Source organism: Aethalodelphis obliquidens, unplaced genomic scaffold (assembly GCF_003676395.1).
Source record: "Aethalodelphis obliquidens isolate GAN/ISIS:26980383/991018 unplaced genomic scaffold, ASM367639v1 scaffold3, whole genome shotgun sequence".
Lineage (NCBI taxonomy): Eukaryota > Metazoa > Chordata > Mammalia > Artiodactyla > Delphinidae > Aethalodelphis > Aethalodelphis obliquidens.
The window spans coordinates 50061560-50087011 of NW_020837947.1; the positions used below are offsets into that span (position 1 = coordinate 50061560).

A 25452-nucleotide genomic window follows, 5' to 3' on the forward strand; every position below is an offset into this window, starting at 1 on the left:
CAAAGGGAGATCAGCTCGGTGCTTTGTTTCCACCTAGAGGGGTGGGATGCGGAGGGTGGGAAGGAGATGCAAGAGGGAGGAGATAAGGGGATATATGTATACATATAGCTGATTCACTTTGTCATACAGCAGAAACTAACACAACATTGTAAAGCAATTATACTCCAATAAAGATGTTTATTAAAAAGAAAAGCCAGGGTCATATAAAGTACCATGGGGGAAAAAGAAAAGAAATAAGATCATAAAACTTTCCTTGTTTTTAATTGAAATGTAGAGTTTTTTCTTCCCCTCTCATAAAGATGTGTTTCTATTGTGCGGCTACCATGTAGCCAAAGCTTAGAGATTTCCCGACACCCTGCATTTACCGTGTGTGTGTGTGTGTGTTCAAGGTTCATTCAGGTGGCTTAATATGAAACCAAAATGCCTAGTCCTACATTCAACTTCAGAAGTGCTGATTTTAATTTTGTGGTGCAGAAATAAGGCCAAATAAATAGGCAAAAAGTAGACCTAAAAATGGCTTTAACTTACTAATCCACTACATCTTTGACAGCAATTTTAGATAAAAATGGTCCAGAGGACCAAGTGCTTAATTAATGATGAGAAAATGATTCCTTCAAGTCCCATAATAAAGAGTTCTCCCTGCGGTAATGATTTGCCCAGAGTTTTATTCATGCAAAAGTGACGGCTACTTCTTCCTTCTGTCCCCTTCATTCCAGTATTGTTCAGTCTGCATTTCTGTGAGTCGGGAAATTGTGCGCTGAAATGCAAAGATTTCCTCTTCTCCAGTAAACATGGCGAGTCCTTCTGCTGAGTCCTGGTTACCAAAAAACAAAACAAAACAACAACCTAGCACCAATTAAAACCCCCACAACTAAAAATTTGAAGAATTAAGTACAGGCTTTAAAAAATACTTCTTGGGTTTATATTACAAAATATTCTATAAATTTTTTTCATATACAATTTCTTAAATTAGACTGGAGAATCAGCTAATTTAAACCAATAATCAATAAACAGAGCAAATTACCAGGGAGAAAACATTAGATGAATAATTAAAGCTGAAACAACACCCCAAAATCCAAATAAGAAAATTTTTGCTCAGATGAAAGTTCTCTACATAATCTAATGGAAGGACATTCCAGACAGAAAGGAATTTTTTCTCAAAAAGTGCACACCAGAAATAAGTAACAGAAAAACCAAGAAGTTCTGGTATGTCAGGATGAAGCTAAGACCCTCTCCTGAAGCTCCACAGACAGGGCCACATTCCTGACAGTCTGAAGATGAACCTCTGAAGAACCTTTTCCAAACTGGGTGACTGAGAGGTCTCCTGTGGGCCTGGAGATCGTGCCTGGAAGCTTACTTCGGGAAGGCCAGAGCTGCTTTTGGTCTTGAGCTGCTGGGACACTTGATCCTCCCATGTAGCGGCTGAGTTGGGGAGCCCCTTGTGAGGCCAGTAAACATCCTGGGACTGGTGATTCTAACACCAGCCTGTGGCTAGAAGTGAACGCTGAACTTTTGTCTCTTTCCTTAGGGGTTTGCTATTAAACTCTTTCAGAGAAAAGTTCTGGACTCCTAAGTCCAAGTTACTGACCTACCGTAAAACTGCATCACCCTACGGTCACGTGCCCTGATTTCTTCATGATTATTAGCCCCAAGTGCTTAGCTTACTTTGCCCTGTATCTGAACCCTGATCAGAAGAAAAATTGTAAAGCCAATGATTTAAAGGACTTTAGGAACTGAGATCATGTAGCCCCTTAAGTGTATTCTTCCAAATTGCTGAAGACGTTATTTGGATGTATCACTCTTAGAGAAATGGGATCATAAGCAGCCATTTATTTCTACATGTAGATTTAAATAATCATATTTTGAAAGTTTACTTTTTAAAGAATTATTGGCCTCATTTTCCCAGACTCCTGAGAATGCATAATTTCTACTCAGGTCAATAAGGAACTGTCTCCTCATTCCAAATAGCCTTTCACCGCTGGGGTTGAAAGAATGGGGCTGGCCTCATTCTGGGGGTGAATGTTTATAGTTTAAAATTTTTGACTAATATTTCAATTGCCTACAGTTGAGAAATATACCCTGTAACATTCATACAGAAAAAGGAAATGCAAAGTCACTTATGTTTGGCTTGGGGTGAAGCACCAGACCCCAAGCTCCAGGAGAACTAGGCCAGCATAGGCTGGCTCCCAACAGAGTGTCCCCAGAGCCTGGCACCCACAGGTGTTCCACAAATGCCTACAGAATGGGGGTTAGGAGATGAAGCATGGATTTCTTTTAAAGCAAGGGCCTTGCCAGGCACTTCATAGTCCTGGTATAGCCAGTTCACATGGTTGGATACTGTATCATGCACTCTACAAATCCAGCAGACATGAAGAGGATATCCAGAAAAGGCAGCATGGTGTAGCAGAATGCAGAATGAGCCCAGAACCAAAGACGGTGCCTGGATCCAGCTCTGGCCTGCCATTAGTCAGTGGTAAAACTGCAGGCCCATTAGTCCACCTCCCTGGACTTTGTTTTTGTCATATGCAAAAATGATCACGAAGATTCCTTCCACTCTAAAGCTGTAATTCTCTACATTTAGTGATGCTGAGGATACGTCTGCTATACTGGCTTTAGAAGAGAGCAGCAAATCAGTGGTTAAATACATACTGCATTCCTTCTTCAAAATGTAGCCATGCATCAAACCAAAAACAATTAAGCTGTTTTATAATAAAAAGAGATTATGTTAATATCGCCTACCTGGCTCAGCCCCAAATCATCCATCAGTATTCTGCTTTGCTCCAACTCACTGTCATGATGTTCATACAAAAATAAGCTTGATACGGGAGTTGATGCAGAGCAAATTATGCGCACCTGAAACAGAGGAAAACGAGTAAATGGTGTTACTCCTTACCTTTCACAAGTTGAAGGTAAAAACAAATTTCTCATAAAAATCTGTTTGTCATAACAGGGAGCTTGGATTTTTGCTTTTAAAATGTTCATATTTGTTCTAATAGTTTGAATCTCTTTAAAGTGATATATAATTTTAAATGGTTCTAAATATATGCAGCAAAACTGGTACTTGGTGAAAATACACTCTTATGAGTTTATAGAATGCGTATTTACAAAAGAACAATGCCTTGAACTCCTCTCTTTCAATCTAAGTAACAGTCTTAACTTTATTTCTACTTCTACACATTTTCTCCAAGTACTATGTTTATTTTGGAAAAATAAATATTTTAAAGCTTCAATCTATGACATTTTTTTTCCTATTTCATTAATCTGTTTTTCTAATTAGAGATTTTAGCTAATTATCCTGAAGTTATCCTAAATTATCCTAAAGCTACTAAAAATTTCATTAATCTCCATGCTTAAACAAATCTACCAAAAAAGCATCAGCAAAATGTGGTTGTCAAAGTTTCAAAACTGGCAGGACCCATTTACACTGTATCTTCTTCATGAATAAAAATCTTGCATAAATAAATGAATATAGCATTTCTTTTTTTAAAAATAATTATATGGAAATCTCTTAAAAAAATTTTTTTTTTGGCTGTGTTAGGCCTTCCTTGCTGCGCGCGGGCTTTCTCTAGTTGCGGCGAGTGGGGGCTACTCTTCCTTGTGGTGCGCGGACTTCTCATTGTGGTGGCTTCTCGTTATGGCACACGGGCTTAGTTGCTCTGAGGCATGTGGGATCTTCCTCGACCAGGGCTCGGACCCATGTCCCCTGCAATGGCAGGCGGATTCTTAACCACTGCACCACCAGGGAAGCCTCAGCATTTCTTTAAGGTGGATTTCAATATTTGGAAAACTTTTTTCCTATTTCTGGAATAGCTCTGAAATGTAAATAGACAAACCACATAACCCATATTCAGATAACCTAGGATCACAGATGTTTCCAAATGTATTTTTGAAACAAAATACTTTTTAAAAAAGCCTTTTGACCATGTCCATATTTTTTCTTATAGTTTGAGTCTCTTTAAAGTGATATTTTTTAACTTTTTAAAAATATTTTTTGCAGTACGCAGGCCTCTCACTGTTGTGGCCTCTCCCGTTGCGGAGCACAGGCTCCGGATGCGCAGGCTCAGCGGCCATGGCTCACGGGCCCAGCCGCTCCGCGGCATGTGGAATCTTCCCGGACCGGGGCACGGACCTGTGTCCCCTGCATCTGGCCTCCTGCCAGACAGCCTTCAAAAAGACTACGCTTGACATTAATACTTCTTGATTACATAGTGTTTGAGTGTACATATGTGATCATATATCAGAGACAGCTTTTTTATCTTTATAAATTTTATTTCCACTAGTTTATATATAAAACATACTCTTCTTGATGTTTAAGGAGACCTGAATTTGTTTTCAGCATTCACAGCCATCCTTTTAAAATCATTATTTAAGTAAATATGCTGATACTTCAAAATAATGTATTGATGTTTGGGACTAGTCTTTCTATATCCAAATAGCCTTCTACCTCCTCTTATAAATTATTTAAATCACAAATGACACTTTTTTCATTACTCAGATGGGAATGCCCTTATTTCACAGATACATCTAGAATACATTCTAGAACAATGTCTGTTTAATGCTCCCAATTTCTGAAATAAGATAATTTCGACTATGCTTTAAAAAAGTATAAACTCCAAATGCGTGATTTGGTTAAAGCAAATGTTAGGAGAGTAGTTCTGATATTTCATCATATTGCCAGATAAATCTTTTTGTCTAACGAAGAAGTGAAACAGTGCGGGGAGGTAGGATCAGGGGGTGGGACTAAGGGGTGGGGACCATAAGCTCTCTTTAAGGTATTCCTAGCCGAAACATAAAAAAAATAAGAGTTTATCAATCCTCCAGTGTAAGAACCACCTACCAATGCCCCTCTCCCACTTTCTTCTTGAAGCACTGCCCTCTAAAAACAGAGTGCCACCTCCAGGAGATTTATTCTGGACTCCACACGATTATTTCAGAGCAGAGTCTCTGGATGAGTGACCCAGAAGGAGACAAGTGACAGGACTTGACCCCTAAGCTCTGGTGTTCTCAGCTTCCTGCCTCTGCTGACTCCCTGCTCGCACACCCCCTGGAAGCATGCAGCAGATTTTGATCATGCTCACTAAGGCAGGCTGCCCTCGGTGTTGCACCAGAGCCACGCTGGCTGCCCTTCATGCTCAGGCCCATCACAGGGCCTTTGCTGCAAACTCGCCGCCCTGGTGAGGGCTTTTCACCCTGCACTTTGAGCTTGGCCATCACATCTCAGAGTTTGTGAGCAGCACTTGAGGAGCTGGTGAACGAGCAGGCTCCAGGCCCCACCCTTGGTCCTCATTTGCTGGTGGGGGTGGTGTGGGCTCTGGAATCTGGATCTTAAGTAGCTCAGATGATTCTGGTGCAGCTGGTCCTCAGCAGGACTTTCCACGCCCAGCCCCATGTCCCACACAAAGATCAGTTTACTCTCCCCCTGTGCTCTCATAGCACCAACTCCCCTCTCTTTCCAAGAGAACATCCCAGTGAGGACTCTACACTCAGCTCTGTGTTTCATTAGTGTTTCTTCAGCACTAGACTATCAGCTCCATGAAGGCAGGCACCATGTCTGGCTTTGCTTGTCACTGAATTAGCACTTTGCTTGGCATGATAAATGTTGTTGAATGAATGAATAAAGGAAACATTAAACATCTCACCTCTCCTTCCCAGCGGATTCTGGTACTTTCTCCTCCCCTCAAAGTCCCTTCAATTTTAGAATCACTCCTCTATCTCTTTCTGTGCAAGGAATAAGGAGGAAAAACTGTATCTAACAGTGAAACAATATTTTACTCTAATTTGAAGTGGTACTTATACTTTACTGTAAATATATATTTATCGGTATATACTATTAATCGTGGCTCACCTTCACTGAAAGCTTACTGTACGCCACACGATGTTCTAAGTACTTTACATGCTCATGTACCTCACAACAATCTTATGAGGTAAATACCATTATTGCCTTCTTTTGCTAAAGAAGGCAATTCAAGTTCAAGAGGTTAAGCTGGTCTTCAAGGTATTCAGCCTGGTCCCAGGGCCCACTCCTTAACCACTAGGCAATACTGCCTCTGATGAAGGGACAAAGGCTCTGCAATTCATGCTAAAACACCTGGATTTTTTTTTTTTTTTTTAGAGAGATGACAGGTACTGGGATTTCTGGGTCAGAGGGAGAGAAAACTCTAATACTGAGGAGGGCGCTTTAGTCATTCATTCATTCATTTTGTTCATTCATTATTTTATCAGTCCAATAATCTATTCATGCAACAAGTATTTACTGAGCACTCAGTCTACGTAAGGCATTGTGCTGTGCATCCTCATAGACAGAGCATATGATATGTCTGGTTGAATGAAGGATTTGGTAATATAGCAGACTGTCTTATGATGGGATTTTTAATATAGTACTATTACTATAGTACTATAGTACTAATTAGTACTATTAGTACTATAGTACTAATATAGTACTATTACTATTACTATTACTAGTACTTACACAGCATTCAGCTTGTGCCAAGTGTTGTTTTAAATGGTTTACCTGTATTAGTTTATTTTGTCCTCACAACAGTTCTCTGAAGTAAATACTATTATTATCTCCAATTTGCAGATGAAGAAACAGGTACAGAGAAGTGAAGTAAGTGGTAGACCAGGATTCCAGCCCAGATAATTTTGCTCCACAGTCCAAAATGTTTAGTTTTGAGAAAATGTGCCACATCCTTACCTTGAAATCATAGAAGTTATCAATGAGAGTTATGAATCTCCGAGCTTGGGTCCTCTTTGCCAGGGTAAATTGTGGAATGTTTCGTAAAAATACTGTATCAAAATTCTTTGACAGTTCCAAATAGTCACTGGCTCCAAGTGGCTACAGTTAAAATGAAATAAAGAATAGAAAATTGAAATAAGCCAATTCTGGTTGAAAACATCTCTTTTTCTTGTCATGGTGTGATCTAGGTGGTAGCTTTGGGGTAACTTGACCAAACGGGGCAGTGTTTTCAGAGTAGGCTGAGGACAGAATTCACTATACTGTAACAGTGCTGTAAACAAGTAAGAGAGAAGGCAAGACCTTGGTGGGAAGTTAGAGAATTACTCTGACCGCCTCCGCTGGTATCTTGTAGGCCCCCATCCTAAACCCAGTCTTTACTCTTTTTATTTATACGACATGACTTTAAACACATCCTAACAAATCCTTCCTACGACTCAACTGTAAACTGTCACTACTGGTAAATAGAGCTGTCTTATCATGGCAGCTGAATATTTTGTCACCATTTTGAAATAAAGACTATGCTCCAGCATGAAAAGCATCAGAAAATATTTTTCGTTTAATTTGAGGTACAATTACTCAAGTACAATGTAGTAAACACTGCTAACCTCTGTAAGGAATACCAGAGGGTTTTCATGACCAGAAGTAGACCAAGACCTCAGGCATAACGTGGTGCAGCTGCTACCTCTACACACGAGGAGGATGCAGCACTCAGAGTCCACAAAACCATTCACAAAGGCGCCACCTACAGATGTAAAGTGCTTGCTCCTGAAACAGGAAGTTAACTCACGACAGTTATGAAAACGACTTGCGAACACTCTTTGGGGTTAGGAACACTCCCAGGAGAGGCACTTCTTATTTATTTATTTATTTTTTGGCACTTCTTATTTTAAGTTGTGTGTGGATGACTGTGACCTGTGAGCAGGAACCATGAGCAGGGCCAGGAGAGTGTTTCTGGCCCTGCGAGAATGTGGAGGAGACTAGCATGCCAGGAGCTGCTCTCAGGTGCCTCTGGAAGCTCTTGGATCCCAACAACTGATCCCTGGGACACAGATGGCTAAGCCTCCTCAATTTCTGGCAGAATTCATTAATACCTGTTCAAAAATGTCTCCCTCACTAGGGTGGTAATTTGCATTAAAACTCCTGCTTTCAGAAGTGTAGACAGGGCTACGTTCCTGGGAGGATCAGGGAATTGCAAGGTAGGGGAGGGTCATTCTCACCTTAGAGTCCATCCATTTAAGGCCACCACTATCCTAATGACCAGCTAAAATCAGTTATATTCAGAAAACTTCTCGTGGAGGTGTGGGGAGGTAAGAGTGAATCAGAGTGAAGCTCTGGGGAGGTGGCCCCTCAAGAACAGCAGTCCTAAGAAGGACGCGGTAGCTACGAGCCTAGGGCGCAGGGCACACCGCCAGAGAGCACAAAGAATGACATGATGCCTTCGAAATCTGCTTAGAGAGGCCCCTTCCCCCATCTCCTCTCGCCAACCAAGTAACAAATGGGGCCAGAAAAGAGATGACCTTGCCTTTTCCATTTCCCTTCCCTAGCTGGACAGCCTCTACCTCCAGACCCGGTGCCTGACCTTAGCTGAGACTCCCTGCTCACCTCAGCCATAGGCGCTCGAATGTGCGTGTGGTTTATTTTGGTCTAACCTTGACTCTGTTATGAGGAAACACTGCTGTCAAGCTTGGTGTGGACCAGAAGGGTGTGTTAACAGAGCAGCTCAGAACAAGGGCTCTAGACAGCCTGGGTTTGAATCCTCAGTCTGTAATTTATGAATGGTGTGTCTTCGGCAAGTAACCTAATCTTTCTGTTCCTTAGTTTTCCCATCTGTAAAATGAGAATTGTTTCCTATCTCACAGCGTTGTGAGGATTAAACAAAATAATGCATGCAAAGCATTTTACACAGTGCCTGGAACATACATTACCACTCAACCCACTTTAGCTGCTTTTTATTTTTATTATTTCGAGCTCAAATGATTAGGCTCAGTACAAATGAGTTGAAGGTGTGAAGAAGTGTCATTCTCAATAGGACCAGGTAGCGTTGCTCTACCCCCTGACTACATCCTAAACCTTAAAAATCAGCCTTTGTGCATTTGCCTGTCCTCAGAGTCACAGCAGGGACCAGATGAATGAGACTGTGGAATCCCATGTAATGAAAACAATTCCCGAAAGGGGGAGGGGGAAGGTAATATACAGTGTCTTCCTGTAAAAAGGAGAACTCATACAATAAGACACTCATGCTCTGAGGGTGACTCATACTACTTTTCTGAGATCAGTTAGAATTTAGTGTCTCATCTTTTGTAAATCAGAAATTATATGTAAAAAAATATGTAAAACCTCATCTTAGGTATATAGTTATGTATAATTAAGCTCACTCTTTATGCATGGATATGATTTCTATCAGTATAACTACATGCCCAAGGAAAATCATTATCAGAAGTGCACTGAAGTGCCTAGGGCAGCTGAAAATCAGAATTCTGCCCACTCAGCTATTTTTACAAATTATATACCTTTGTCAGTAGGCTCTGCATTTGCCATTATACTGGCAAATATCCCTTTCCTTCATATCCCTCATACAATTATGTGCTCATTCATATAAAGAAAACTAAGTTAATATAGTTACCTATCTCCTTTAAGAACAATAGTCATTGGGGGAAGTTGTTTAATGGGTGCAGAATTTCAGTTTGGGATGATGAGAAAGTTCTAGAGATGGAGAGTTGTGATGGTTGCACAGCATGTGAGTATAATTAATGCCATTGACATGTACACTTTAAAAATGATTAAAGTGGTAAGTTTTATGTTATATATTATTTTACCACAATAAAATAATAGTCATTAAATAAAGGAGAGTTTATTAATTGCCAAAGAAATCCCAATTTAGGCTATGAAGAGAGTAATATCACCTTTTTCTTTAAAAATATGAAAAAGAATGAAATGTATTAATCAAAGAAGGAAGTCTTTTCCCCAAAGAAATCAGCTCCAAAAAGATTAATTTAAAACATAAAGTTTTAAAATATATATATTTAAAGAGTCTGTTTTCTTATCCTGGCTTTGATGTTGAAGTGTCTAAGAAGTGACACTCACCAAACTTCCCCAGGACTGAATCTGGGGAGAGATGGGGGTTTCTTATTAGTTAGAAATACTATTTTTCATTAATTAAATAAGTTAAATAGTTGTGAGAGAAAATAACATAAGGACTTTGGAATTATGGTCTGTCACGTCTAGTATGTGACCTTGAGCAAGTCTTTCTGAACTTCCATTTCCTCATCTGTAAAAGAGGGATCATAACCTGTCTCATAGGTTTGTCCCAAGGATTTGATGCATTGATTGCACGTAAAATCTTACAACAGTGGTGGTTACACAGTAAGTGATCACTAAATGTTAGTTCTTAACTTACAGAGTTCATGTGAGAAGTAACTAAAATGAATTATGCATAGTATGCTGTTTGGCATACAATACTTAATAAATAATAGCTATTCTTTTATTAACTATTAAATAACCTTTTCCTCAGCTCACAAAGCCAGGCAAGTGAACAGTTCAACAGTTCAGTCTGACTCTGCCTTTGCACTCAGGAGGTAAGAGCCACTCCCTCTGGTCCTTCCTGTCTGTGGTCCACCAAAATATCTGCCCTCCTGGCACCTCAGCCCTCCATGAAGTCATATGTAGATGACAAAAATAGCATATGTCTCAGGCCCTCTCCTTCCCACATGTCTTGTGGTAATAACACGAGCACCTGTGTGTGGTAAAGCCCCAGGCCCACATAATGAACAGCCCCTAACCCAGTACATGTCACATAGGAAGTGCTTAATATTTATTGAATGCATTAGTGAGTGTATGAATAAAACACAACATAGCCTGGGCAGCAGGCCTACTCCTTCCTTTATACCCATTTGTCACCAAATTAATTGAAACACCTACCAAAAAAATCCCACTTTTTCTTAGTTGGCCCAAATTCCTCACTCCCCAGGTAAGCCTTTGTTGTATATCCTAGAAAACACATGTAGGAACATTCTAGAAAAGATATAGACCATAATGTTAACAATGGTTATCTTTGGATAGTGGAATGAAAGATTAACTTTGTTTCTTTGTTATACTTTTTGGACTTTTTTTCCCCAGTGAACTTGTGTTACTTTTGAATAGCAAAAACAATAATGCTTTTTTTGGAGATCATTTTTATAGCGAGCATCTTATCATTTATGCCTCACCTGTGTGAGATCATAGTATCGGTTTTGTCATGGACATTTCTCTTTTTATCCCTAAGCTTTCTTAATCTATAGAAGTAGGATTTTTTTCAGGGACATTTAAAAAAAGAAATCATTAGCTGAATGCTTGTGTTCTCCTTTAAAGTTTGACAAAGGAAAACAGATTTGACATTTGGGATGAAATCTGACTTTGGTTGTATAGTTACATTCAGCTAATGATTCTTCACACCAGGGAGACAAGGGGGAGGGAGGGGATGGGATGAATGGCAGCATTCCCCAGTAGTTCATGTTCAGCCCTCATGGCCGAGCACCAGAGTCCCCAGATCAAAGGCCTAGTAATGTCAAAAGGCAAGTCTTTGCCTTTAACAGTTGTTGTTTTGTGTGTTATCAGTAAAGAGTTCACCCTGTATATTACAAAGAGGTGAGACACATATGGACCTCAGAAATGGTCCTGAGATTAGACAGTGGATGATGTTAATTGTGCATCTTTTCTTTAAAGCAATGAATTGGAATCTAGATTCATCTTTGCAGACCAACTTTCTATAATCAAAAATAACTTGCATATATTTATTGCTACCCTTTGAAGAAAATGAGTGGTGAAAAATAATTTAAAATAAAGATCGACATTTCTATGCTTACCACAATTAAACCTGATGCTTACCACAATTAAAATAATTAAAATTCACTGCAAAATTTGTTTTCTCCAGGAAATTATACTATACACACAATGAGATCTGTACATGAGTTGGAAATAAAAAATTGCTTATATAAAATTAAAAATCAATAGTATACAATATTTACAGCTTGTTGGCCCAGGTGGATATGCTCCCATTGATATCGTGTCTTAATCTGAGCAATTTTTCTCCACGTGAGCTTGATGACCAGCACGCTGTGTTTCTTTTTTCCATAACTGTCAGACAATATCCAGTCCATCTGCACGTGTTTATTACCTCTGCTCCATTTTCTCTCTCTCTCTCTTCCCCTTCTGCTACTCTAAATGAACCAAGTTAAACTTCATCATCTCCATTTCTTTTATCCTTTCTTTTGTATTTTCTTTTTTTCACTTCTTCATGATTCATTTTGGATAATTTCCTCTGACCTATATTCTATTCCACCATGTTTCTCCCTAGCTGTGTTTTATCTGCTCTTAAACCCGTCCATTGAGTTCTTAACTTTGGTTATACACTTTACAGTTCTGGAAATTCTACTGGTTCTTTTTCAAAGTTGATATCTCTCTTTTTATATTTTCTAGATTCCTACACTTAAATTTCCAAGCCTATCTTTCGTTTTAAATCTCTTTGAATATGTAAGCTTAGTTGTTTAAAATATGAACTCATAATTCCAATATCTAGTGTTTTAATTTTATTGTCTTGTCTCCTCATATGTTTGGTTAACTTTGTGTACTGTATTTTTTCTTTGAAAAAAAAAAACACTTGTAGAAAGAATTTCAAGTTCAAGGCTTGAAAGTATTCTGAACTACTTGGCTCACACAAAGTTTGACTGAAGCCCACAGAGAGCTGGATTGCTTCGGGCTCACTCTTATTCCTAGAGTGCAGTCCTTTAGGGCTCCAACCAAAGTGGAGAGCAGTTTACTAGGTCCCCCACCTTTGGCTGGCCCTAGTCTCTGCCTTTTGTCTCACTACCCAACTAGGCTGCCAAAAGCAAGTTCAGTTCAGCTCAACTTGTTTTTTAACAGAAGACTGCTACTGCTTACCAATATCTATGTTTTCTTCATTTTCCTGGGCACACAGCTAGATTACATTTAGATGTGGCCATGTGATCAAATTCAGGCCAGTGGAATGCAACAGAAGGTGATATGCATCACTTCTAGATCTGGCCCATAAATACCGCCCACACAGACTCCTCACTTCCTTTACTCATCTCCTGGTTGAAAAGAGAGGGCTCTGAGGACTTAAAGGAGGGTGGAGGCACAACAGGGATGAAGCCTGGATCCATGAGGGACCACATGGAGCAGTTTCCTGGCCCACCTGCACTGGATGGTGATATGAGCAAGAAACACATGTTTATTTGTTAAGCTTCTGAGATTTGGGGCTTGTCTGTTTCCACAGTTAGCCTATCCTAATACTTAATTCATCCAACTTCTTTCATTGTCCTAACTACAAAGTTGGTGCAAATTACTGACAAAGAGTCCAGAATTATTGGAAGTGGATGGCTTCCTAACACTTCCTGTATGAACAAGGATTCTTGTTCACATAAGATGGTAACTATCAAAAGTTTCTCTTCAAATTTTCTTCAGATTATCATTAAAATTTTTTAAATCAGGAATTGCGTTTAGCCATTTCCAACATCAAATGTGATTCTTAAAAAGCTATATTCATAGAGATAACTTTTCTCATTACAAATTTTGAAAAGATTTTGACAGTTTTGTTCAAATTCAGTGTTTGACATACTTAAAACATCTTTGTAAATTTATTTTTCTTCTCATGATTATATAATATACAGAAATATAATAAATGTTTTCACCAAACCACATATAGATGCTGCCAAATCATATTATATAGCCCAGTGTGCCATGGTATCACCAATGGTATCACTTTTGATATGTGACATCTTGATCACTGTGACCGAGAAGCTGATACTAATGGTTCCACAGGACCACTCACCCCCTCACTTTCAGTAGCATTCAGTATTTAAAGGTGTCTGGGGCATTCAAATGCATTAACTAAAAAATTCTCTATATGATTATGATAATTTAAAATTCATTTAAAATATTTTTGGAGAAATGAAGAATGTCTACGTGGGGTAGTCTGATTACAATTATGGTTCCAATTATTCTTGCCTCCTTGTCCACACCCTTTGGATTGTGACTTTCCAGCTGTAGCATGAAGACATGGAGTCTATCTGCACAACTCTTCAATCTCGGCTGGACTTGTAATTTATCACAGCCAATAGAATGAGGCAAAAGTGACAAATTTCCAGTTGTGAGCTTAGGTCTCAAGAGGCTTTGCCTGCTTCTGCTCACTCTGTTGCAGCACCTAGGCTGGCCTGCTAGAAGAGGAAGGGACAGAAGGAGAGCCAATTGCCTAAACTGAGAAAGTATCTCAGGCCAGCCTACAGCCAGCCAGCCCCCCAAACAGATGAGAGAGCCCAACCAAGATCAGCAAGGCTGAGTGCTGATGCATAAGTGAGCCCAAAATAGATCAAAACAGTTTCCCAGCTGACCTCCCAACTTCCTAGCTGACTAGAGAGTGATGATAAATGCTTATTTTTTTAAGCCACTGCATTTGGGGTGATTTGCTGAAATACTATACTTGCTACAGAGAGATTTACTAAGAAAAGCCCATGTTTTAGAAGTCATTAGCAAGTCCAGCACATGTAGAAAAAATATGACCTAGATTTTATAGCAAAAGATTGGTTTTACACTAAAAATAGAACTACCATATGACCCAGCAATTGCACTACTGAGCATATACCCTAAGAAAAACATAATTCAAAAAGAGTCATGTATCACAATGTTCATTGCAGCACTATTTACAATAGCCAGGACATGGAAGCAACCTAAGTGTCCATCGACAGATAAATGGATAAAGAAGATGTGGCACATATATACAATGGAATATTACTCAGCCATAAAAAGAAACAAAACTGGGATATTTGTAGTGAGGTGGATGGACCTAGAGTCTGTCATACAGAGTGAAGTAAGTCAGAAAGAGGAAAACAAATATCATATGCTAACACATATATATGGAATCTAAAAAAAAATAAAAAATGGTTCTGACGAACCTAGGGGCAGGACAGGAATAAAGATGCAGACGTAGAGGATGGACTTGAGGACATGAAGAGGGAGAAGGGTAAGCTGGGACGAAGTGAGAGAGTAGCATTGACATATATACACTACCAAATGTAAATTAGATAGCTAGTGGGAAGCAGCCACATAGCACAAGGAGATCAGCTTGGCGCTTTGTGACCACCTAGAGGGGTGGGATAGGGAGGGTGGGAGGGAGACGCAAGAGGGAGGAGATATGGGGATATATGTATATGTATAGCTGATTCACTTTGTTATGAAGCAGAAACTAACACAACATTGTAAAGCAATTATACTCCAATAAAGATGTTAAAAGATTGGTTTTACATAATTAATAAATACATGTAAGCACATATAGTGTCATTTATTTTATGTTCATTTACTTTTGTAATCAATTTTGGAATTTTTATGGTGCAGTATAAAACTTATTTCCAAAAATAAAACATGATTTACTGTACATAAGAACTAGAAAAAAAAAGGCAGAAAATTATGTGGCATCCTTACTTAGAGTACAAGACAACATGGACCCAACTGAATGAAAACAGAAAGCCATAGAGAGAAAGCAAGTTGACATGAAAAAGGAATTGGGGGAAACAAAGACTGACTGCAATAAAATTAAAATTGTAAGAGCATTCCAATAGAAAAATAATGAATTTGAACAGACAATTCATGGAACAGAAATTATAAAAATTATAAGGGGCTAATAAGCAAACAAAAAATATAATCAAGCTCAGTAGTAACCAAAGTAAGACAAAATAAGAATGATGTATCATTTTTCATATTGCAATTCTATAAAGAAAAATAAATTACACTACTCAATGCTGGAAAGCATATAATGAGACATGCATTGCTGCTGGACAAGTAAATCAGTTCAGCTGTTCCAGAAAAAAAATTGTTAGGTTGTATTAAGAGCCCTAAAAGAAGTCATAAACTTGACCCAGTCATTCTCCTTCTAGAAATCAATCTATAGGAAATAATCAGAAATTCAACCAAAGGTTATACACAAGGATTATTTATGACTATGAGAACCCAAAAGCAACTTTAAAGCATAACAAACAGAAGAATGGCTCAATAGAGCACATTAATATAATGCACTAATATGTTGCCAACAAATAATGGTGTTTATGAAAAATATTTTATGATATGGAAACATGCTTACGGTAAAAAGTTAAGTGAAAAAAGGATAATGAAAATTTATAATTGTATTCAAAACATATATGTAGGACAAGGGCTAAGTAAATACGTAAAAAATACTAACAGTTGCTGTCTCTAAGTGGTCTGAGTGATAGACTTAGAGGTATTTTTATGATCTACTTTAAGACTTTTCTGATGACTCTTAAAAAATACGGTTTGAACTGTGTGGGTCCACTTACATGCAGAATTTTTTTGGTAGTAAATACTGCAGTGCTACGTGATCTGTGGCTGGTTGAATCCAAGGGTGCGGAACCTCAGACATAGAGGAACAGAGTATACAGAGGGCCAACTATAAATTATACATCTTCAACTGCATGTAGGGCCAGCACCCCTAATCCTGCATAGTTCAAGGATCAACTGCACTATTTATTCACCTCAGTGTCCCTAGCACCTTGCACAGACCAGGGAACAGAGTCTTGCATAATACAAGATTGGTGAATAAATGAATACAGTCACCAATTCTTCAAAATCAATTATATTTACTGAATGTTTAATAAATACAAGGTATTGTAATAAATCCTACAAGGACTTTGCAAAACACAGAGAAGACACATTTTCCACTTTTTTGACTTCACTAACATACCACTAAATTGCATGCACATGATACCTATGGCAGCTGCAAATATTTATAGTTACGTTTTGCATTAGTCGATATGCCTATGTAAATAAACCATAGCATAAGACACTGTTTGAAATCATAATTAGTATCATAAATTCATGCATTGTGTCCTATGAATAACTAAGGCATATGGTTATTTTTGAGTACTAAATGGCACCCCAGTTAGTAGCATCCTTAAGTATATTATTTTAGCTCAAAATTCAAGTAGCACTACCAAATGCAGATTCTTCTTATGATAGATAAGGATGACAGTCTCCATCTTTCCACCTGAGCAATTAAAAAGTTTGTCTTTCAAAGCGAGAGAGAGGCATGGACATATATATACTACCAAACATAAGGTAGATAGCTAGTGGGAAGCAGCCGCATAGCACAGGGAGATCAGCTCGGTGCTTTGTGACCGCCTGGAGGGGTGGGATAGGGAGGGTGGGAGGGAGGGAGACGCAAGAGGGAAGAGATATGGGAACATATGTATATAAATAACTGATTCATTTTGTTGTAAAGCAGAAACTAACACACCATTGTAAAGCAATTGTACTCCAATAAAGATGTTAAAAAAAAAAAGATGTGGCACATATATACAATGGAATATTACTCAGCCATAAAAAGAAACAAAATTGAGCTATTTGTAATGAGGTGGATGGACCTAGAGTCTGTCATACAGAGTGAAGTAAGTCAGAAAGAGAAAGTCTAGTACCATATGCTAAAACATATATGTGGAATTTAAGAAAAAAAAATGTCATGAAGAACCTAGGGGTAAGACAGGAATAAAGACACAGACCTACTAGAGAATGGACTTGAGGATATGGGGAGGGGGAAGGGTGAGCTGTGGCAAAGCGAGAGAGTGGCATGGACAAATGTACACTACCAAACGTAAGGTAGATAGCTAGTGGGAAGAAGCCGCATAGCACAGGGAGATCAACTTGGTGCTTTGTGACCACCTAGAGGAGTGGGTTAAGGAGGGTGGGAGGGAGGGAGACGCAAGAGGGAAGAGATATGGGAACATATGTATATGTATAACTGATTCACTTTGTTATAAAGCAGAAACTAACACACCATTGTAAAGCAATTATACTCCAATAAAGATGTAAAAAAAAATACAAAATAAATTTTTTTAAAAAATTAAAGAAAATAAACAGCATTGCTCTAGTAAAAAAAAAGTTTGTCTTTGATGTGGCTGGTTATCTGAATAATTTTCTAAACAGGAACAATGAAAATCCACTTATTCAATGGTTTATGCATTCTCGACTATTGTTTCAAACTCTTTGTTTCTGTGGAAACCTGATGAAAACTTAAAGAACTTTAAATCTATAATGAGTTTGCTAAGGGCATTTGTTTTCCTTAATTACCAAGAATATACAGCTGCATTATATGTAGCACAGTTTCTCTAACAAACTTTTAGGAATAAAGAGCTTGCCTGCTGTCTTCTTTCTCCTGTATGAGAAACGGCACAGCTGTCTGTTTTGGTTTGACCCTGAGGCCGGGAGTGAGGATTTTCTCAATGCCACACGAATGTGAAAGGCACGAGCATTACCACCAGCCTGCCTTCTGCCCTGCAATGAGCAGTTGATCCACTTCAGTGACACGAATGAGCTGCCAGCTTGAGTTTCTTTTTTCTCTGCCTGGCTAGTGCTTGTTCTGCCACCATTATTTCAGCTCAAGTAGGACGATTATTATTTCAAGCGCTGTCTAGATTATACTGTCCTAAGGGTTACTCTTTATCTGTATAGACTCCTCTTTATAAATTCCTTGTAGTGATGCCCTGATAGCTCCTAATTAAACAAGTATGTGTGGCACCTTGCTTTGTTTACACAGAAATGACAATATCTCAGATCTTAAAGAGAAGTACCTTTTAATAGGAAAAAAAAATGCTTGAATGGAATTCAGATGAATGTGTCCTTTTCAAAACAAACAAAAAAAATAAAAAGAATTGACATTAAAACAACTATGTGGGGCTTCCCTGGTGGCGCAGTGGTTGAGAGTCCGCCTGCCGATGCAGGGGACACGGGTTCGTGCCCCGGTCCGGGAAGGTCCCACGTGCCGCGGAGCGGCTGGGCCCGTGAGCCATGGCCGCTGAGCCTGCGCGTCCGGAGCCTGTGCTCCGCGATGGGAGAGGCCACAACAGTGAGAGGCCCGCGTATCGCAAAACAAAAACAAAAACAAAAAAACAACTATGTGCACCAAAATAATAAAGATAATAATTAGAAAAAGAGCACTGAAATGTGTGCAAATAATTTCCCAAGATTGGTCATATGGCACCTTAATATGAGAAATCTCATTAATATGAAGACCATACCATCCAGCTGGGAAATATCTCGCCATTCCAGAAAATACTATCAACTCTTACACATTCTATTTCAGATGTTCTTTTTGTGCTGAGGAAAAGTCTTACTACTTGATTTATACAGTCACAATGGCAGGAGGCTAGTCCTACCTAGATCTGCCAGATCTTTGCCTAACACTCTATCCTCTCTATGGCCAAATAACAATGGTTAATACAGTATTCTATTGGGGGGTGGGCATCATATTTTTATTTTAAGAGAATCTGTAGAAACAATGACTCAACAATAACAAAAAATCAACGTGGCAAACCAGAGGCAATTGTACCCTTTCCCCACCCTGACGCAACTAGCTCTGCGTATCTAATAGATCTCCAAATCCTGGAGATGTCTAATTCTGGAGATTATGGAACTGAAAACTTTCTCGAAACACAAACTGCATACCAGATCTACTGAGTGCCCACTATGTGAAAAGCACTGTGCCAGGTTTATTTCTAGGAATTCTTCTAGTTCGACTGGGGAGTGGAAAACCCATTCGACTTATAGCCTGCAGCATAGAAAACCAAAATGAAAAATATGGAGATAGGTCAAAAACACAACATTAGAAGAACATGAAGAAGTAGGAAATCATTAGCATCATCATTATTATTAATAAGCACCACTGAGTGTAAGCATCAATACCACTCTAAGGCAATACATTAACGATGAGATGGTAAGAATTACTGGAATGGATTATACTAACCACCTGGGATTGAGTAAGTAGAGACCATAATTTGTTAAGCAATTAGCTGGCATCTGACTGGAACGTCCAATTGTTTAATAGACATCTAAAATTTGAGGAGTGTCAAGAGTTGCCCCTTTAGGAAATGAGATAACTGGGTTTGATCATGCCAACAAAATTAACATCATGAATGGGTTCGTGTAGCTTAGAACCTTCTATTCAGAAAGACCCTAAATACTTCTGGAATTAGAAAGTCCTGCCCAGGTAATTTATTCAGTTTAAGCTTTCAATTCAACTATGCATGATAGTCAGAAAGCAGCCTAGATTCTATACAAAACAGGACTGCTTCTTTGGTTTTTAAGTCTGAGAGAAATGAGCCTTCACAGCCTCCTTCACAGACCTTGGCTAACCATGTCCTAGAATCTACCCTCACCATGGGATTATTCAACCTGGCTAGACTCTCTTGCTAGTTCTCAGGGTATCTAAAGTTTCTGAATTAAGGTAATGAGAGGGTTATGCTTTAGATTTTATAAGAAGCCATGGGGGCGGGGGGAGCAGGGGGACTTCCCTAGCGGTCTAGTGGTAAAGACTCCGTACTTCCAATGCAGGGGGCATGGGTTTGATCCCTGGTCAGGCAGGAAGTTCCTCATGCAGCGCAGAGCAGCCAAAAAAAAAAAAAAAAAAAAAAAAAAAAAAACGCCATGGGGATACTTTGAATTACTAGGTTTTGTTTATAATGACTCCCAAAATTTGTTTAAGCTTTAAGCCAATTCTAACCAGATTCTAGAAAAATGGGAACAACACAAGTGGGCTGAACAAGGCATTATACTGAGCATTTAGCCTAATAAGAGAACCCATATTCTCCATGTCCAGGAACACAGGCAGCAGGACAGTTTTCAAAAACATGCCATATACAATGTGTGTGTGTGTGTGTGAGTAAGTATTTCACTAGTTAAAGATTTTTTTTTCTTTGCCTGACTTGGGTCTTCATTGCTGCATGCAGGCTTTCTCTAGTTGCAGCGAACAGGGGCTACTCTTTGTTGCGGTGCGTGGGCTCCAGGGGTGCGGGCTTCAGTAGTTGTGGTGCGTGGGCTCAGTAGTTGTGGCTCGCAGGCTCTAGAGTGCAGGCTTGGTAGCTGTGGCACACAGGCTTAGTTACTCCGTGGCATGTGGGATCTTCCCAGACCAGGGCTCAAACCCGTGTCCCCTGCATTGGCAGGCAGATTCTTAACCACTGCGCCACCAGGGAAGTCCTAGTTTTTGATTTAAGTTTTTGATTGGAAGGTATTTAGTTTAATGTGGTCCTCTACTGTTAAGTAACCATGTATAATCAATCTTTTAAAATCATAAACAATGAGGAAATTTTATTTTAGCTGCACAAACAGCTAGTTCTTTGAAATGATTAACCTAGATATTAGCAATCCAGCAGACATTGAAAAAAATATTGGCAGGGGGAAGAAAAATAGCCCAATAGTTGCTAGAATCATTTCACAAAATCATTTATTAAAATAATGCTATAACAACCCCCTTCTAATTTCCCACTGCAAAACGGATTTTCTTGGCTCATTCAAAACAAATGGAAATTTAAACATTATTGTTAAAGCCTCAGACATTATGATATCTGATTGTATAGACTACAGAAGGTAATAAATGTACATGGCCAAGGCTGATACATGTTTCCATCTTTTTCATTTTCTATTTTTAATTTAATGATTTTAATAAGAATGTACATGATAATGATGAAGTAATTAGTAACAATACTACCAAAATCACTGAAATCAGTAACTGATAGAAGATTAGCACTTGATGGTGAACATAATTGAGCCATCGTGAGCATCCCTCAGTAGAGGGCAGTATTTGTTACATCTCATGGGAGGAAAGGCAATGTTATAAATTCGTCTGGCTTTGAGATCTATCCGGAAGAAATTTGAAAGATTACCCCCATATGGTGCAACATGAGGTTCTATACCCTTTGCTACTGGTTCTACATGTGCATATGAAATGAAAGGTCCATCAATGTTAACTCTTCCCTCTGGATTTCAGCGGCATGAAAAATTACGTGTAGGACACTAAAAAGTAACTTTGTAAAGAACTTTAGAATAGCAAAGAAATTATTTTAAATTTGAGAATGATGGTTTCTGAACGTGTTAAAATCTAACAAATGAAGAGATTTTATTGTTTTTGTTTTGCTTTGTGAGCAGTCATTGGGAAGAAACTGAATCCTCTTAGAGGTGGGTATTAGAAAAGCCTAAGCAGAGTTGGAAAAGTAGATATTAAAGAGTTATCCTTCCTCATACTCTTCTGCCTTCTAAATCATGGAAATACTCAGTGAAAAATGCTAAATTCATACTCTAAAGATATTAAAACATGAAACAGAGCAAGGTTGTATGCCTCTCCGTACCGCTGCATACACAAAGGGCCAACTCCTTGAAACGTATTAAGACCAATAGAATTCTTCACTCCATTTTCTTGTCAAAGAGACAACTTTGAATTATCTGCTACCCAAATTTTATTAAAAGATACAACATTCGTGAAAGGCTTGAAACTGAGTCTATCCAATCTCTAAACATTTAAAACTATTTCTCTGGATCAAGTCAAATAATAAAAAGAAAAGCTTAGTTGCAAAGTACTTTTTTGACCTCTATAGCCCTAGTTTCATTGAACTGTACTTTGTCATTGTGCCCCCAGCTGATATATAAGAATCCGTACAATACAAACTTGTATTAGCAGCAGGAATGGTGCTGAGTAAATTGTCCACTGGCATCTTTCAGACGTCCCTTTATGAAAGGTACAAGTCCTGCTCCCCGCTCCGCCCCACCCCCACCCCCGGCAAAATCTTCACTTCTTCTGAGTAGCTAACTTGCTTCTATCTTCTAACTTACTAAGTATCCTTTCCCCTCTTTGGCTGGAGGGAGGCTATCCTTTCCCCTCTCTGGCTGGAGGGAGGCTAAGTGTTGATTTAATTTTTCAATTTTAAGAACTTTGTAGAAGTTTATGATATGGATTGATAGATATTAACTTTTCTTGTCTTTCAACTTTTCTCTATTTTCCCTTTGCTCTAATTTTTTAAAAAGTCTATTTAAATCTATTTGTGTATGTATGTGGGTGTCTTTGTATACATATGGGTACACATACATACAAAATGCTTTTTGGAATCAAGTAAGGTATAAATAAATACACACTAAAATTACCTTTTTCTATTTCTTTTTAAAGCTTATTTTGTTATTTAGTTTCCTTTAGATAGGCGGTAAAACAGAATCAGGGAAATAACATGTCAGTAAGAACTTCAGATAATAAACAGCAGTGCCTCTTAATTTTGTTAGTTAACAATTATGCACTGAACACCTATCAGTTACACAGTACTAAATGTAGAGAGCAGTATTCTTAGAGAAGGTGGGTTTTCAATGGAGAGGGAATTTGCCCAGTGTAGGAAAGTAGAAATCTATTTCATAAACATGGAATTAAATGGAATTTGGTGAAGACAGAAGAAGTCTGAGAAAAGCAAACCATCACTGGCTTTAGTAAACACTGAAGGGGGAGATTAGAAAATGTATTGCAAGGGCTGCAGCAATCCAGAATGATGTGAATATCTAACAATTCAGATTTGTATTATGACATGATAGGGAAATGCAGAATGTTCAGGAAAGAAGCTGAGAATATAATAATTTGCTGTTTACACAGTTTTTTTACATACATTAAAGCTGAAAGCAGTAAGATTAGGTTGCTTGTTATATACTCCTGTTAAGACCTTCTACAAAGTAACATCCAAATCCTAAAATGTTACCAATCTAGTAAATTACTTCCATTTTAAAAAATTCAATAAAATGGTGGGAAATTTTATTGCTCCTACTGTACCTTTGATTCATCTACGGTAGTACATTGGCTCTGTTTCCTTCTACTGATTCTCATGATAACACATTTTCCAACTCCACCCCTACCCATCATCTCTTCCTTTTTCTATGTCAGTTCAGGTGACTTCACTGACCGCTTTAGGCTCCAAACTAACACATCTCTATAAATATCTTCCAGGTCTATATCTTCCATACTAGACTTCCAATTGTTTGTAAGAGCTCTTCTCTTACCTCTGGTATTTCTGTTAAGGGTTCTGCTGTTCCTCTGGTCACCCAAACTGAAAACGTCAGAGCTCTCAGTGACTTGCCTTGAACCCGAGACCCCTCTACATCCAATCCCATAGATTTCTCTCATATCCATCTGTTCTTTCCAATCATGTAAATTTGGCTTATGTCCCTGGTTGAGGGGGCAATTAGGAACTGAAATCCAGTCCATGCTGTTTGCTAAGCCACGCACCCTGATGAGGGGCAGCATCTACCTAGAGGAAGGGGCACACTTTTATCCACATAAAGGCATGACTTGCTTATTTAGGTCCATGCCCATCTTCATGGGTGGCTTTATCTAATGCACACAAGGCTCCACATGTGGTAGTAGCAGTGCCAATCTTGCCAGATTATCCAATACAGATCTGTTAAAAAATAATGACTAGTTTGTTTTATGCTGATGAAGGTTCTAATCCAAGCTCTACTACCTGATATGCAAACCCCTTTACACTGACTTCAACCCTTCTATCCTGCCTGAGTACACACCACTCTCCCACACATAATCGAAGTTCCAGCCATGACTCTTAAGTCCTCTACATAGAGAATTCTGGATTGTCAGTTTTTTCCTTTCAGCACTTTAAAGATGTTGTTGTACTGTTTTCAGGTCTCTATCGCTTCCAATGAGAAGTCAGTCCTTAATGATATCGTTGTTCCTCTAGCTGCTTTGAAATTTTTTTTATCTTTGGTTTTCAACAGTTTGACCATGATGTGCCTAGGAGTGATTTTCTTTGTATCTGCTAGAAGTTTTTTGAGCTTCTAGAATCTGCAAAATTACATCTTTTACTAAATTTCAGCCATTTTCTTTAAAAATATTTTTCTGTCCCACTTTCTTCCTTTTCCTTCTGGGACTCCATGACACATGAGTTAAACCTTTTGATAAAGTTTCTTAAGTCATGAGACTTTGTTAATTTTGTTTTATTGTTTTCTGTTTTTCAGATGGCATAATTTCTATTATCTATCTTTAAGTGCACCAACTTTCCAGTCATCTGCGATTAGTGTTAAGTATACATAGTGAACTTAAAAATTAAGTCTAGAATTTTTAATTTTTAGCATTAGAATTTCCATTTGGTTCTTTTTTATAGTTTCAATTCCTCTGCTAAGATTTCCTATTTGTTCATTCAATTCTAGTATATATTTCCTTCATATCCCTGAGTATAGATATAAAAGCTACTTTAAAATCTTTGCCTCTATTTCCAACATCTGTGTCATTTCAGGGTCAGTTTCTGTTAATTACCTTTTCCTCTTTTAAAATGGGTCAGATTTTCCTGTGTCTGCTCACATCTAGGAATTTTGGATTGTATTCTGGATATTGTGAATGATATGTTGCAGAGGCTTGGGATTCTTTTATATTCCACCAAAGTATATTGATTTTGTTGTTGTTGCTATTTTAGCAGGTAATTAACCTGGCTAGTCTCACACTCCAAACTCTGTCTCCTCTGTGATGCGCAGCGACTGAAATCTCTGTTCAATTTTTTTTTAGCCTTAGTTGTACATATATAGTTCAGCCCAAGATTTAGGCAGAGTTTATATGAAGAATGTTGGGCTCTTTCTCTGTGTTTCTCTCCTTTCCATAATTTCTCCTCTTATTCTCTAGCTGCTATGGTCACTCTCCTCTGATTCCTCAAGTCAGGAATACTGCAGGTTTCCAACTATTTTTAAATATCCCATAAGAAGCCAACTGTGATCTGCTCTCAGGCAAAATCGACAAAAATAAGAATTCATCGGTATCAATCTCTTCTTCCATGTGTGGATAGTGTTCTACTTTCTCCCTGCTTTTGGTTGCTCAATAATGCCTTCCAGATAATTGTTTTTTAGATTTGTCC

At 38.5% G+C, this 25452-nt stretch overlaps 1 protein-coding gene across 5 annotated transcripts in view; it reads right to left on the reverse strand.

Annotated features, from left to right (window-relative positions):
* Nucleotides 1-275: 275 nt before the first annotated feature.
* Nucleotides 276-25452, reverse strand: part of AFG1L (AFG1 like ATPase) — a 194383-nt gene continuing 169206 nt past the window's right edge. For 3 of the 5 annotated variants that reach the window (XM_027089070.1, XM_027089073.1, XM_027089081.1), the window contains 3 exons: nucleotides 6695-6835; nucleotides 2740-2853; nucleotides 276-846 (listed from right to left, as the gene is read on the reverse strand). In XM_027089070.1, the coding sequence (XP_026944871.1) occupies nucleotides 556-846; nucleotides 2740-2853; nucleotides 6695-6835 (546 nt within the window). In that variant the 3' untranslated portion in view covers nucleotides 276-555. The remainder of the gene's footprint in view (nucleotides 847-2739; nucleotides 2854-6694; nucleotides 6836-25452) is intronic. The other 2 variants (XM_027089083.1, XM_027089092.1) reach the window with 2 other exon arrangements.